The sequence below is a fragment of the Rattus norvegicus genome, chromosome 18 (assembly GCF_021556685.1).
Source record: "Rattus norvegicus strain SHRSP/BbbUtx chromosome 18, alternate assembly SHRSP_T2T, whole genome shotgun sequence".
Taxonomy (NCBI): domain Eukaryota; kingdom Metazoa; phylum Chordata; class Mammalia; order Rodentia; family Muridae; genus Rattus; species Rattus norvegicus.
Window position 1 is genome coordinate 76142766 of NC_141551.1, and position 15824 is coordinate 76158589.

Genomic DNA, 15824 nt, shown 5'->3' on the forward strand with positions numbered 1-15824 from the left:
GGTTAGACACCAGAGCTGATGGCGCTAGCCGGTGTATCAAAATAACCCAGAAGCCTGGGGTAGAACTTTGTGGTTAGGCCACTTTCATGGCAACCAAGAGAATTTTCTATTTTCGTGTGTTTCATAATTACGTGCAAATCCTATTTTTATCTAATTTGTGGTCCACCGGCCAAAAAAGAAAACAAAACAAACCCCCTTAAAATGCCCTCTTTTTAGCTGTTTACCTCACAGGGGCATAGGTGTGAGCTTACTTTGTGAGACTATCCCAGGAAAGCCCTCGAGTTGCTAATGTCCCACGAAGACAGGAGACACAGCTGGGTGTTAGGGAATGTGTTGCTTTGGCTTTCAACCTGTGTTGCAGAAGGGGGTGGCTGTTCTGTGGAAGCTGCAGCGGCCTGGCCTGGTTTTGCCACCTTCCCTTAACACCACCTTAAATAATTTACAGGGTGCTTCTTAAACACTGTTTTAGATTTTGCCACTTCTCAGAAACGCCTCAATTTCCTGGATATCGCCCGCCCGCACGCACGCACGGAGAGGTAAATGTTGCCCGGAGCTCAAGACACCCGGAGCCTTGGTTCTCCAGGGGCAGTGTGTCAACTCGGCATTTGACACACAAGGCGACGAGTACCAGTGGCTGACAGGACTCAAATCCCCCCTCCCCAACACAGAGCTCCCCACACTCCTTATGGCTTTATCTCCCCAAAGCAGCTGAGATTCTTACAATAGACAACCACCACGCCCAAGACAGCGCAGACCCCGCCCCCCGCCGCCGCATCTGAAGCCTCACCTTCCCGATGGTATTTGCACCCCCGGCTCTCCCCCAGTGCCACTTGCCCGTAAGATCTGAGTAAGTGGAGGCACCCGGGTATTATTTCTCCACTTACTTTCCTGCCTCTCTTTAACAGACTTATTTCCTCTCCTATTAAAATCTGTTCCATTCACCAATAATGCACTTTCATTCAGCGGAAACCGCAGCGGGAGAGGGGAGGTAAATACCTGTAGTTACAGCTGAAGGCAGGCTCTACCTGACCCCTTCCACCTGCGAAGGTAGAGGCTTAAAATGTCAAGCCAGCTGCTGTGTACTGATGTCCCCAGCATTTTGTCACATCAAGCAGCTAACAAAGTAGGTATTAATTGGCATCAAGCACACAGGCCACAAATATCGCCTTAATATCACCCACAAGCGCAGCTAAAGTGCTCCGTTTTCCACACCTCGCCCCGCTCATTCCCTGTGGCTGATTGGAGCGTTGGCAAACAGCCATTTGTCTCCATGGCCTCCCGCCCTTGCCAGCTCTTTATTTACCTAAATGGAATAAAATAAAAGTATGGGGTGCCCTGCTGAGTACCCCTTCCAGTTTGCATCGGTCCTGAAATAACAGGGTTGGGCACCCGGGTTTATGATGTTGGGACACTGGGGGTGGGGGGGTGGGGTAAAGAGCTCTCCACAACGCCACGTGACCAGAGTCAGCCAGAGAATAGGCATTTCTCTGGGTCACTTGAAACAGGAATGTCTGGGATCTAAAGCCCACAAGATAGCGGGTGCGACGAAGAGAAGCAAACACAAACCCATACAGCCCATCGGGATGTCGCCCTGATGTCCAGGGGGAGAAAGACCAAGCTGGATCTATGATGTTGATGGGCCTCCTGGCCGCCATTGATGAGCATTCTTTTTTCTTCCCTGAAATGCCACAGGCGTGATTGTGCTCATCTCAGTCACCTACCTCTCCCTCAGAACTCCATCTCATAACCCTGCTCCCTCAGACCCTACCTGCCTATCACCTTCAGGCAGGCTGAGAAGCAGAGGTCGCCCCGTAGACCCGAGACCTGGCACATCCACCAATTCCACATGTGTGGTGTGGGCCGAGAGCAAACATCTGCTCCACGGGCAGAGACTTTGAAAGAGGATGGAGTTGCAGAACAGTCGATGCAATGGGGCCTGGTCTGCAAGGAAGGCTGTTCTGGGCAAACCTTTCAAACCATTATGGATGTGATGAAAAGCACTGTGCGGTGTCCACAGACAGCCCTTGACTCACAGCGGCCCTGCTGACCATCTTTCTTTTGACTCGATGTTAGTATGAAAGTGATAGCCATTCAGAAAAACTACCCTTTGACTTCTGCATTTTGCTCAGACAGCCCCTCTTGTGAGGAGAAGGGAGTGACTGATTTTCTGCCTCTGTTTGCCCGTGAGAAGATTTGTAGTCAGTGAGGTACGGTGAACACATTTTGGCTTCTGACATTTCCAGCTTATCAAAGAGTTCACTGGGACCTAATCTTGCTGAAGATGAGGAACACGTCTCCTCAGGAGGAAATGGGACATGCTATTTGGCTAACATTTGACTAGCGGGCTCTGAGGTGACTGTGCTTAAAGTCTGAGGAAAGTCCCTAGCTGTGTTTCCATAACTGCTTTAGGCTGAGAAAGGCCAAGGCATGAGCTACTGGCAAATCAGAGCAGAGCCATACCTGCACGACAGGGTGTCCTCCAGCAGAAGCCTTCACAGCTCCCCGGCTGCCTTCCGTCTCATAGTGAGCCCTGTGGTGAGACTTGGGTTGCACCTCGATCCGGAGTTCATACGGACCAGAGTGCGACGGCAGCTGCCAGTCAAGGGCAGGCAGGGATGGGCTGCGAAAGGAAGAGAGGAGCTTTAAGTGCAGGTACCACCATGACAGAGTTGCCCGTGCTGTACCTGAGGCCCCAGCAGCAGACACCGGTCTGCATCTTGATAGGGGAGGACAGTCTCCATAAGGCCATCGTCACTGTGTAATCGTGTGTGCTCATAGCTTGCTGGGGTTTCATGAAGAAAGGAAGTCAGCCAGTCTTTAAGATGCTAACCTAATCTACTGCCCAGAGCCATGGAAGTGGTGCCAACATGGCTGGCTTGTAGCCAGGAGAGTCAGCAGCAGGGCTCTGGATAGCCTTTCTTAGGGACAGGAAGGGTCACCCTTCTCTAGAGAAAGCCCTGAGAGGTACCCCTGGCCAAATGGAGCTCTGGGAATAACTTCCTTCTGCGATGCCAAGTTACAGCAGACCCGAGAGAAAGAAGGAACTGCTTGACCCACTCCCTCCTCCGGACTGCCTCATCCCCTGATTCCAGCCCAGTCCTAACAAGGGGCACCTGTGTTTGTTCCCATTCGGGTCCAAGCTGGGTCATCTCTCTAGGACTCTGACTCACAAACACAATACTAAGCGGACCGAGTGTCCGTGTCTGCCCGGCACAGAGGCGGGCTGATCACTGAGACTCCAAAGCAACATCACAGAAGGGGTAGGGTTTGTGAAAGTGCTGCCATGCACTTAGAGGCTCGCACTAGACCCGTCAGGGCCGTTACCTGTGTATGTCATACACCCTGATTCTATCAGCTTGCGGGGTGGAAGGGAGAGCATCCGAGCAGAGGGGTTGGCCAGAAGGGAGGCTGGCATGCCAGGGAGGCAACCCCATGGGCGCCGAGCAGACTCCTGCATTGAGGGGAGGATGTGTTTCCAGAACGGTGGGGCCACAATCCCCAGAGCCAGAGGCAGCAATGGGTTAGGTACTGCGGGAAGAGGCACATGGAAAACATCCCACACCTTCACGGTGTCCCTTACATCTGCGTGTAAGTTCTTACATCTGCACAGAAAGACTGCTTTGCTATGGACAGAAAAAGAAAGAAAAGCCAACTTCGCAATGAAAAGGACTAGTTGCAACCCCTAGGAAAATCTTAGAAAGTGTGTGACACAGCCGACGGACAGACAGGCAGGCAGGCAGGCAGGCAGGCAGGCAGGCAGGCAGGCAGGCAGGCAGGCAGAGAACGATGAATGAGGGCAGAAAGGAGAAGCATGGTTTACAGATTTAAGATTGTCAACCCTGACTGAAAACTTTCACCATGGTAAACCAGACAGTTCTCCAAACCCGCCGAGCTGCATCTTAGATCAGAGACGGGGACTAGGCTGGAGGAGGAAACCCAGCTGAATACATTTACCCATTGCTGCCACCCTGGAGTCTGAACTACAGGGTGTCAGCATGATTCTGCTGCCCACGGAGTCTCTGACATCAGACCCAGGGGCTGTAGTTGCCTGGGTTGAGCACTCAGGGTCAAACCCCAATTTTGTGCTTCAAATGGACCTTCAATTCAGTTCCGTCTTGTCAAGAGTTACACTCAATGCAACCCAGGAAACAGCTGGCTAGGCAGGCCTCAGAGACCCCTTGGTTTGTATAAATGAAGCAATCTGAAGTTACCTACACACTTTAAAATCTTATCTCACATATGACCAACCGATCTAGAGACATCGTGGCTTTGCACGCATTTTATACAAAAGGGGGATGCCTTCACAGAACGTATAACTTGCTGTCCTGACTTTTTAAAAGAAAGATCAAGTTTTGAGCATCTTTGTCTATTGGTGAGAACGTTGTTTATAACAGTACCACAAACATTATATAAACATTACTTTATGGCTGGACTTTGATTATTAGCCAGTCTATCACTGTTATAAACTCCATTGACCTGATGTCCACAAAATTAAATCAGTGACTATATCTTTGCCCCGTCCTGAGGACAGGGTCAGCATTTTAGGGTTCCTGAGGCATTAGCCTCGTGCTTCCCAGAGATATCAGGAAGCACCAACTTGTCATGACGTCAGCCTTATATTTATTTATTTCCAAGACCATCCTCAGAATGTCTTCATACGCTGCTGCTCACCCCTCCATCCAACGCCCAGGGGAGAGGAGTGGAGGGTATGTAAATAAACATGGGTGTAAATAACACTACTGACCCAGAAGAAAACTTCCGGAACGATCTGGCCCTTAATCATCCTCTTTGATTTTAGTCCTGTGTCTTACTAAAGACCTCGCGAGGCCTCAGGACACTCTTCCCGGCTTAGCCTCCACCCCAGCAGAAGCTGGCCACTGCCGTCAGCACTGTCAGACACTATGTGTCTGGCACCTTCTCCTGACCTGTTTTGAAATCGCCACCTATGAAGAACGATCTCATGTCAGCGCAGAGTGTCAGGGCTTGTTAACTACACAAGACAGACAAACCGCCTAAGACACATTACTGGGGCTTGAGAGAGGGTTCAGGGATTAAGAGCACTGACTGCTCTTCCAGAGAACCTGGGTTTGAGTCCCAGCACCCATGGCAGAATGCTCCCAGCTGTCAATAACTCCAGATGTACGAGGAGCCAGCACCACCAGTCTTTATAGGTATTAATACTCGTATATGCATGCCCATACACAGACATACACACACCCCCGAACACACACACACCCAAATACACACACACGCACACATACACACACACACATACACACACCCCCGAACACACACACTCACTCACACACACAGACACACACACATACACACACATGCTCACACACACACGCACACACACATACACACTCACACACCCATATACACACACACCCCGAACACACACACTCACTCACACACACACTCACACACACATACACACCCGAACACACACACACTCACCCACACAGACACACACAGAGACACACACATACACACACCAGAACACACACACACACTCACACACACATACACACACCTGAACACACACACACTCACACACATAGACACACACACAGACACACACATAGACACACACACAGACACACACACACACACGCACTCACACACACACACCCGAACACACACACAGACACACACAGACACACACAGACACACACACCAGAACACACACAGACACACACACAGACACACACACTCACACACATAGATACACACACAGACACACACATACATACACACCAGAACACACACACACACGCACTCACACACACACACACCCGAACACACACACAGACACACACACAGACACACACACTCACACACATAGACACACACAGACACACACATACATACACACCAGAACACACACACACACGCACTCACACACACACACACCCGAACACACACACAGACACACACACAGACACACACACAGACACACACACAGACACACACACCAGAACACACACACAGACACACACACAGACACACACATACACACACACACCAGAACACACACGCACTCACACACACATACACACACACCCGAACACACACACAGACACACACACAGACACACACACAGACACACACATACACACACACCAGAACACACACGCACAGGCGCGCGCACACACACACACGCACAACTCTTAAACATAATAGAATAAGTCTTTGAAAGGACCCTAGCTAAGCAGCAGAGAGATGAACCTGTAGCTATGTACTTGCTGCCCACTCTGTAGACCTGACTTGGATCCCCAAGACCCACACGCTAGAAGAGGAGAATCCATTCCTGCAAGTTGTCCTCTGGCCTCCACGTGTGTACTATGAGGCAACCACTAAGTAAATAATTAAAAGAAACACATCATAGAATAAAACATATGTGCAGACTGGAGGTGAGCCTCCTGTGGTTGGGCCGTGTGTGCTGGCTAAAGTCTGTTAAATGTTGAGATCTGGAGAGAGCCCTCTTTTTCTATCATTAAGTTTCACACCAAGCACCCATGGTTCCTCTCAGCCTGTTCGAAACATGCATTCGGTGGTTCTGAACAAATTTAGAATTTTTTTTCCTGAATTTATTCAAGAAAATGGTGTGTATCTGTGTCTGTGTCTGTGTCTGTGTGTGTCTGTGTATGGTATATGTGCATGTGTCTGTGTGTGTCTCTGTGTGTGCACATATTCATACATGTGCATGTGTGTGTGTCTCTGTGTGTGCACATATTCATACATGTGCATGTGTGTAGTATGTGAGCAAGTGTGTATGGATGTGGATGTGGTGTGTATGCACTCACATGTGCATGTGTGTGTACTGTATGTGCACGTGTGTGTTTGTGTATTGTGCATGCACATGTGTGTGTTTGTGTATTGTGTGTGCATGTGTGTGTGTGGTGTGTGAGCAAGTGTGTATGTATGCGGATGTGGGGTGTGTGCACTCACGTGTGTGTGTGTGTGTGTGTGTCTTTTCCTAGATCCTGAGGTCCTAGGGACCCTTGGGTCATAAAGCAGTGTGGCTTCCTGCTGTAGGGTCTGAAGGGACCAGGCTAATGTAGCCTCCGTGCTAGGGGAGGAAGGATGGGAGGGCAGGCTGCGTGGGAATGATGGGCAGCTTCCCCTGACAATGGGCGAGTCAGACCTTCCACAGTGCTTGGTATGTGGGTGCAGTGCAGGGAGAACCCACCAGCTCTTCTGTTCTGAATCACTCTTCCCATGAGAAAGGGCTCCACCTCCCACTGACAGGAAATGTGAAAATGCTGTTGGCGTACAGGTCATAGCACAGAGACCAACGCCAAACCAGATCCCAAACCTGAGGCCACAGTGGCCCTCACATTCCCTGGTTCCTGTCACTGGTTGTCAGTTTCATCTCTCCTCCAAGCAGACCCTCTGCATAGCCTCAATAGCACCTCAGCCAGCTCAGTCGGCCTGCTCAGGGGCACACGAGGCTCTCCAGGCCCAGCTCGTAGCCCCTTTATACAGGGACCCCATCCCTTCACTGGAACCAAGCATGGGTCTCAGCTGATTACTCAGAAAACACCTGTGGGTGTCAGAGTCTTTCAAGACAAAGCTTTGCTTCACGTTTGTTCTTAGTTCTGCCTTTTGCATTACTACAGGGTCTCGGGCAACTCAGAAGTGTGCTCACTACAGGAAGCCTGGGTGTTACCTGCCCCAGAGCTCAGAGCCATGGCTGGGCAGATGACAGCTAAGGACTGAGAATATCAAGGCCACATAGTTTCCTCTGCCTTTTAGACTCTAATCTACCTCTGAGGTGGGGCCAGGGCATGGCAATTTATAGCCTGGGAGCCTCATTGCCACCTTGTATGGGAGGTGTTGGAAAGGGTAAGTCTGCTCTGTGTACTGACCTCTAGGGTTAAAGCAGCCACTGAATCCCTGGGCTACCACAGAGAGGCATCTGCCATCACAGACACACAAAGGCCACTGGGCTACCACAGAGTCTGAATCCAGAGTGCCCTAGGGTTCACACCAATCTGACACACAGAAGAGCCAAACGACCTTCGCCAATATCCATACTGGGGAGTGAGTGTCGCACAACTTCTGCCAGGGTGAGAGTCAGAAGGAAAGCAGAAAGCAGGAACACGAAGGAGGGAATGTTGACTGAAGAAAGGATCCACCTAAAGCCCTTGCCCAACAACTGCTAAGAAAATTCCAAATTAGGGAGCTGCAAACACTGGCCTGAGATCAGGGCTTGCTTTGTGTGAGTTCCTAGGTGAGGCAGTGGTGTCAGAATCCGTGTAGAAGGTTGAATTCCTGCCTGGTACACATTAGACCATGTACAGATGAAGCTTCAAAAAGCCAGCAGCTGCTCAGGATGGTAGGGTGAGCACACAGAGGCAAAGGGCAAGCCTCGGGAACTCCCGTGTTAGTGCTCTGACCTTAAACTGTCTTACGACTTGTTAGGGGCAGATTTGGAGAGCTGGAGTCAAAATGATCACCGTGGCAGATTAAGTTACATGTTAAGTTGTTCTTTTTAGTGTGTGTGTGTGTGTGTGTGTGTGTGTGTGTGTGGTGTGGTGTGTGTGTGTGTGTGTGTGTGTGTGTGGTGTGGGGGGGTGTGTGTGGTGTGTGTGTGTATGTGTGTGTGTGTGTGGTGTGTGGTGTGTGTGTGTGGTGGTGTGTGTGTATGTGTGTGTGTGGTGTGTGGTGTGTGTGTGTGGTGTGCGTGGGGTGTGTGTATGTGTGGGGTGTGTGTGTGTGTGTGGTGTGTGTGTGTGTGGTGTGTGTGTGGTGTGTGTGTGGTGTGTGTGTGGTGTGTGTGTGTATGTGTGTGTGGTGTGTGTGTGTGGTGTGGTGTGTGTGTGTGGTGTGTGTGTATGTGTGTGTGTGGTGTGTGTGTGTGTGGTGTGTGTGTGTGGTGTGTGGTGTGTGTGTGTGTGGTGTGTGGTGTGTGTGTGTGTGTGGTGTGTGTGTGTGGTGTGTGTGTGTGTGTGTGTGTGTGGTGTATGTAATTACTCAGTAATGGCACCTGGGGAGTGGTGCCACACATCTTTAATCCCAGCACTCAGGAAGCAGATGCAGGTGGACCTCTGAGTTTGAGGCCCTCCTGGACTACAGAGTGAATTCCAAGACAGCAAGGGCTACACAGAGAAACTTGACTGGGTATTGGGGGGCGGGGGTGGAAAAAGATTACACAGTAATGAACCTTGTTTGTATAACAAAGAAAATACTGAATGGTTTTGTGTGTCTTTTGTAACTCTGTGTGCGTGTGTGTGTGTGTGTGTGTGTGTGTGTGTGTGTGTGTGTGCTCATATGCGAGAAAAACTTCAGGTGTTGGTCACCGACGACTTCCACCCTATGGAAGTCTACGAGAGACCCTACAGGGTCTCCCTGGTGGTTCCTAGTGTTTATGTGGGGCTGAGCTAGCCCATGAGTTTCTAAAGAGAAGCCTTCTCTTCTTTAGAGAAGCCTCCCTCTCTTTTTTCTTCAGGGTTACTGAGGTTAGCACGACATCCAGCTTTATGTATGTTCTGGAGAGCCAGGCTCCGGTCCTCAGGCTGAGTCAGCTTTCATGGGAAGTCATACCAGCTATCGGGACAAGAGCAATTCCAGGGTGTCAGAACCCAGAGGGGACCATATTTGCTTAAATAGTTTAGGTAAAATCCTTTCGATTCCCAACTTTCCACAGTTAAAAGCCCCTAGGCACCAAGATCTTACAGGGAAAATATGAAGACCACGTATGCTTTGGTCATCCTGAAGTCCATGGAGCTACCAAGCCTGAAGTCTGCTTATGTGGAAGAAAATGGAAGAGAGTCAAAAGGAAACAAGACCGTGGACTATATCGCACATGGTCTCGGGGGCAGCAGTCAAAGACCTTCCTCTAAGTAAGAAAGAAAAAGAGAGAAAGTCAAATAGGAAGGAAAGAGGGAAGCCGCGGGCGGAGGATGAGAAGGATGGAGGAAGGGAGCAAGGGAGGGAGGGAGGGAAGGAGGAAAAGGGTCGCTGAAGGCCATCAATGTACTTCTTGGCCGGTTCTGCAAACTTTGGGCCTCAAGGGCTCCATCTTCCATCTATCCAAGGCCAAGCCCAGGACCACCCAGCAACACTGTCAGCAGCGAACATCTGGGCCGTGGCCCCCTGACCACAGGACTCTTGGCCTGGGAAAGTTTGCCTCACCCAAGAGGGGCTGGCCTTCTAGAGATCCAGCCAATGCCTGGACAGAGGAGGACTGACAGCTACCTCAGCCAAGACGGACAGACAGCCTAGGGGATGGCCTGACCGGGGGCAGGGTACGCAGGGCATTTTCCCTGCTCTGAACATGAGTGTCATCTCTTCAAGGATTCCTGGATGTCTAGTCCAGGTCCCTGAGCTCCCACCTTTCCCAAAGCAATCTGGGGGGGGATGTTAGGGACCACAGGCACCAATAGGCTGACCCTTAACAAAATGTTTCCTTGTTAGTTGGAAAGGGCAGGGGTAGGAGCAAAGCCACAAGACACTTTGGAATATTTTAAGGGCTCTGGCACATCACCATCCTGCCTGACAGCGACCAGCCATCCTGGTCTGTTGGACTAGCATCTAGTGCATATTACTAAAAAGTGGCACCTTTCTACACCCAAGAGGGAGACAGGTGCTCAGTACGGGCCCCACCCACAGGCACAAGCAGGAATAGGGAAGGGAATTGACCCACCTGAGCTAGGCTCAGGACAAAGGAGCTGCCCTCTGCCTGCCTCTTCCTTTTGTGGTCCAGTCTGTACCACAACAGCTGTGCAGTACACAACTTTCCCCGCTATCCGGGGCCTGATGCAGCCTAAGAGCAAGAGTCGGAACGATGCTGCACTTACTCTGCACTCTAGTCCCCGTGCTGGTCCTAGGGTTGGGGCACAGGGCAGGGGATACGAGGAATTCTTGCCAAGGAGGAGGGCAAAGCCTCGTAGGCAGGCAGTCCCTGTAACAGGAAGCAGAGTGCACGCCTGTCTCGGGAGACCCCGTCCATGTCACAGATGTGGAACTCGCAGGATCCAGACAGCAGGCATGTGAGTTTGTGCACGCAAGTATATGCACCTGCTGCATGTGTGTGTTAAAACTGCAGATTCGCAGACCTCCTACATTGGCTGTTTTCCGAGATCTTAGCAATGAGAGTGCAGAATACCTCCTAGGAAGTACATCCTCCAGGTTTGGGGGCACTCTGCCCTTCACCCAAAAACCTCCCTGACCCATGGATATCCCATGAGTCCCCTGTGTAGCTGAAGCTCCGAGGCTTGCTATCCCATCATTATTAGGATTACTCTTACCACCTGGGCCCTGGGCGAGTGGAGGACAGAGCGCAGGAGCCAGGCTGAATCTCAGGTGCTAGGAGACCTGGGCTCTTGGGTTTCCAGCTAGACTCTAGAAGGGTCTCTGCCCTGTCTACCTGTTTCAGATTGGACGAGAAGGAATAAAAAAAAAAAAACAGGAAGGACAGATGGAGAATATTTCCCAAGAGGATTTTTGTGAGAAAGGAACTGCATAGCCTCTCCTGCTCCTCCTGCCCCGGGGCAGGCTCGACTTCTGCATACCCTGCATTTCTCCTGTGCACCCAGCTTCCTCTTCTACACCATGCCTTTCTCTAGCGACGGCCTAGCAGCTGCAGCCGACCCAGACTCATATCGCTGATGTTTTAATCATGAGAATGCTTTAGGCCACACCTGCCACACTGCGTTATTTATGAAAAATGAAAACTGAAACAAACTAACACACTATCTGGAACACCGCGCAGGCGAACACCGGACAGAGCACACCGAAGTCACAGAAGACTTCTGCTTCGTCCTACATCTCTTGGTGTCCCAGTGGGGCGGAAAATAGTTGCCATTCAAGTTCTGAAAGTCGGTTCGTTCTGTTCAATAAGGTGGCCACCTGCAGGGAAGCCACTGCCATTTATGGTTGTTTGAAGCACACTCCTTCCCATCAGCCATGACTCCCTGAGCTGTCGTGAGGCAGATGTTCCTTAGTGGTAATGAGACGCAGAACAGTCTGGACACCCTGGCCCAGGGGTGGAGAACCCTACACACGCAGCCGAGGTTCTGCCTCCTGCAGAATTAACAACTGCCATGTGACCCCTATGCAACGTGCCTCAGCTCCGTTCCTAGCTTAGGAATTCTAGGCCATTAGTGTCACAGGCTGCCCTGGGCTTCCTGATTCTAAGTTCTGGTTCCAGCAAAAGCAAGGTCATCATAGAAAGTTACCGCCTGTAGCTGGCCTGGGACTTTGGACACACAGCCACAGTCAGCTGCATGAGTTAAGCTGGGCATTTGCACAGGTCTCCGTCTATGTCATGCTCATCTGGGCGACCCAAGTGGCTCTTGTTCTGGAAGCAGCAGTTTATAAAGGAGGTGCAGAGCTGGGTGGCCAGTCTATGCAGGAACAAGGCGCATGACCAGTCCTATACCAAACCTCTTGGTGATGCTTGCATCGGAAGAATACACGCACATGATCACCATGTCCCAAAGGAAACCTTCCAACGGGGCTGGAACACTGGCCATCGTTGACAGTGACACACGTCTTGTCTAAGCTATCATGGCAGGCGAGTCCTCTCTGCCTTATGGGCGATTCACCTGGCAAAGGCCTGTAATAGTCCCTTGGACGTGGGACTTCAGGAGATCTGGTAAGTGTTCTCCTAATCCTACTCCAGATGCAGCTTTCCTGCCTACTATTCCAAGTACAGCAATGCCTGCCGCCAGAAGGGGTTTCAGAGTAGATGGCAAAAAGACAAACAAGGGACCATGGAGATGGCACCGTTAGCAAAGTGCATTGCAAGCACAGGGATGAGTTTAGTCTCCAGAACCCACAATCTAGGGGAAAAAATAAAGCCAGAACCATGAAGGCAGAAAACAGGTAGATCCCTTTCTGCGGTTCCCTGGCAAGCTAGCCTAGTCTGCTTGGCAAGCTCCAGGCCATAAAGAGTCTTTCTTTCTGTCTGTCCGTCCATCTGTCTCAAAAAGGTGGAAGGATCCTAGGGAATGACAGCTGATGATGTCCTCTGGTCTGTACACCCACGCACATGCACACTCACACACTCAGGCACACATACATGTATGCACACACCCACACCCACACCCACACCCACACCCACACCCCCACACACCCCCACACACACCCACACACACCCACACACACCCACACACCACCACACCACACCACACCACACCACACCACACCACACCATTGTCTCCAGCTGGGTTTCATCCCTAGGCAGAGATGTTGCTCCACAGGCAACCCCCAACTGTAACTACCAACGACTTCCCACAACTTTCCTCAGATAAGGCATGTGAGCAGAAACATGACTGCTTCATCTGTGGTCACTGGGGCATGTGGCCTTAGACACTTCCTCCCAGTCAGGTCTCTTAGCAATATGGGAAGTCTTAAAATTCAGACTGGGGAAGGTAGCAGAGGCAGAATAGTCCCAGACCTGACAGAACAACCTAGAACAGACACAGCCTACTCGCCCTCCTGGGGACGTAAAGTTACATTTTGAATATTCTGAGACTGGCAACAATGAAGTCTAGATGGTTACACTTGAAAAGCCTGAGCTCAAAGCCTCAAAGATTGATGTCATCTTGCTCTTACCCCAAAAGGAGGAAGTGCATGAGTTCCGCTTTCTTTACAGAATGCTCAAAGGAAAACCAAAGGCCAGCAGCCCCCATACTGACAGAGCTTCGAGTTCACAGCCTCCTTGAAAGTCCTAACAAACACCAGGCTAGCTTTCCAGGCAGAATGAGGCAAGGCCCATTCTCCAAGTATCAAACTGTGAACGGACATGAGGAACCAGCCTCTCAGTCACCCTGTACCTCGGCAGAGGCACGAGGGGAGTGAATAGAGAATTCCATAGACAAACCTCCCAGGTCTTATATGTGGTACCCATAACCCCCAAAGGCCCTAGAAGACAGTCCTATTCTCTAGGGTGTGTGAGTTCTCAGGCTCTGGCTCTGAAGCTCCCCCTCCCCCAACTATGTCCTTCCAAGGAGGGATAGGCTCAATCCTGCTCTGGAGCTCCTGCTGCCCCCATAGAGCATAGAGCACTTTGGAGGGCTGACCCCACAGAACAACTAAGAGTGAGGAGCACACAGAGCTAACACGGGGTTCAGGCTTTAGGGTAAGCTATAGCGTCTGCCCTGGTTTTATCAGTTAGCATCTGGGCGTGTTCACAAGGGACCACCTTGGTTTTGTCAGTGATGAGGTGGCCGGACGGAGACCTGACGCAGACTGATGCTTCTTTCTCTGCAAAGCCTCCCTAAGATGTGGTTAGGATGACAGACACTTCTTCCCAGTCCCAAACTAACCCTTCCTCTTCCTTCTCCAAGTCTCCAGGGATATCCAGGGTCTCTAGGAAGATGGGTATGGTACCCCACCTAGTGAGGCTGGCAGCACGCTCTGCAAACTGGGGCAGGGACATCAGAGGCCAATCACAAAGCCAAGAAGAAACAGCAGATATCTCTTGAGACCACAAAGCACATCATTGTGGACCCACCTGTCGCAACCTCCTTCTTTCCCACCAGAGCCTCTGCCTGGATGCCTTGTCTGTGCCTGTCACCTGCTGGGTGGGGCTGGCAGTCTATGTGGGCCCTCGGCACCAGGCGAGAACTTTTCCCAGTCAGTAAGTTCCACTTAAGACCTATCTTTGAACTCTATGTACCATGGCCTCCGGTTCGCTTGCCCTCCTGTGTTTTAGAGAGAGTCGGGGCCTTCCTAGACTCTTGCTTGCATCCAATCTACAATCATTACGGACCCAACGAGCCCACGAGAGCCAGAGACATGTATATTCTTGGCAGATGTCAGAGGTACAATTTGGCCAACAGAGCTCTGAGGTGGGCCATCACACCCAAGGACCTGAGGACCCAGGAGCCAAAACTATCTTTCACTGATACCGTGCCTTCCCCAGGCTGTGGGGACACTGGATTCACTGAACAGCTGTCCAAACCGAAAATCCCCAGATGAGAGTGGTAAACAAGTGTGGAGGAAGGTAAGCACCGGATTTATCGTGACCCATCCACAGGCATATTTTATCTTATTCCCACTTAGGATAAACGCTGAGCTCTTCTGATAACCTCAAATGCAAGAGGACTTGTCAGACCTTTTGAAGCTAGCCCTTGTGCGGGTCATCAAAGCCACTGGTATCATCAAGGCGTCCAACATCACAGCCAAAACCCGAAAGAAACAGGGTCTGACCTAAACTGATTTGAACGCAGTGCCAGCCCCTTATCATCTGAACCAAGCCGCTGTCTGAGTAAAAGCTGTTGTTTGCCAAGTCTGCACCACCCCCTGGGAGCTCTATTCTTTAGAAAGCAATGGCCGACGTATCATAACCTAACTCGGTGAATGTGCCTCAGTGTCACGGACACACTTAGTTGAAATGCTTCCGCTAGCCCCAAACCAGTTCCTCTTTCTCCGGATTCCTTATGTAACTTTGCCTTTCTATAGGCCAAGTCCAGGGATCATGCTGGCTGGGGACATTTAGACACTTCCCATGCGCCTGTCTCAGAAGGAGAGAAAATGCTACTGTGCAGAGCTGACCCGAGCTCTGTGTTCTGTGAGTCTTGGTTCAGGGTGGAATGGCTCAATGAATGGCCATCTAAACTTCAGTTCTCTTGGGTTAATATGAAAGTTCTCTAAAGAGGCTGTGGATAGAGCGCATTGGTGAAATGCCCGTTGTTTATGTCAACACGAAGACCTGAGCTTGGGTCCCCAGATGTCACATAAAAGCGGGGTGCTGTGGAAGGCATTTGTAACCACAGCACTCTGGGTAGGAAAGCAAGCGAATCCTTGGAGCTTCTCTGCCCACCAACCTAGGCACGTTGGTGTGTTTCATATTTAATAAGGGATGC

The 15824-nt window shown here is 50.8% G+C and overlaps 1 protein-coding gene across 6 annotated transcripts in view; it reads right to left on the minus strand.

Annotated features, from left to right (window-relative positions):
• Nucleotides 1–15824, minus strand: part of Nfatc1 (nuclear factor of activated T-cells 1) — a 109772-nt gene that overhangs the window by 75512 nt on the left and 18436 nt on the right. For all 6 annotated transcript variants that reach the window (NM_001244933.2, NM_001415721.1, XM_087591993.1 and 3 more), the window contains 1 exon segment: nucleotides 2461–2620. In NM_001244933.2, coding sequence (NP_001231862.2) covers nucleotides 2461–2620 — 160 coding nt within the window.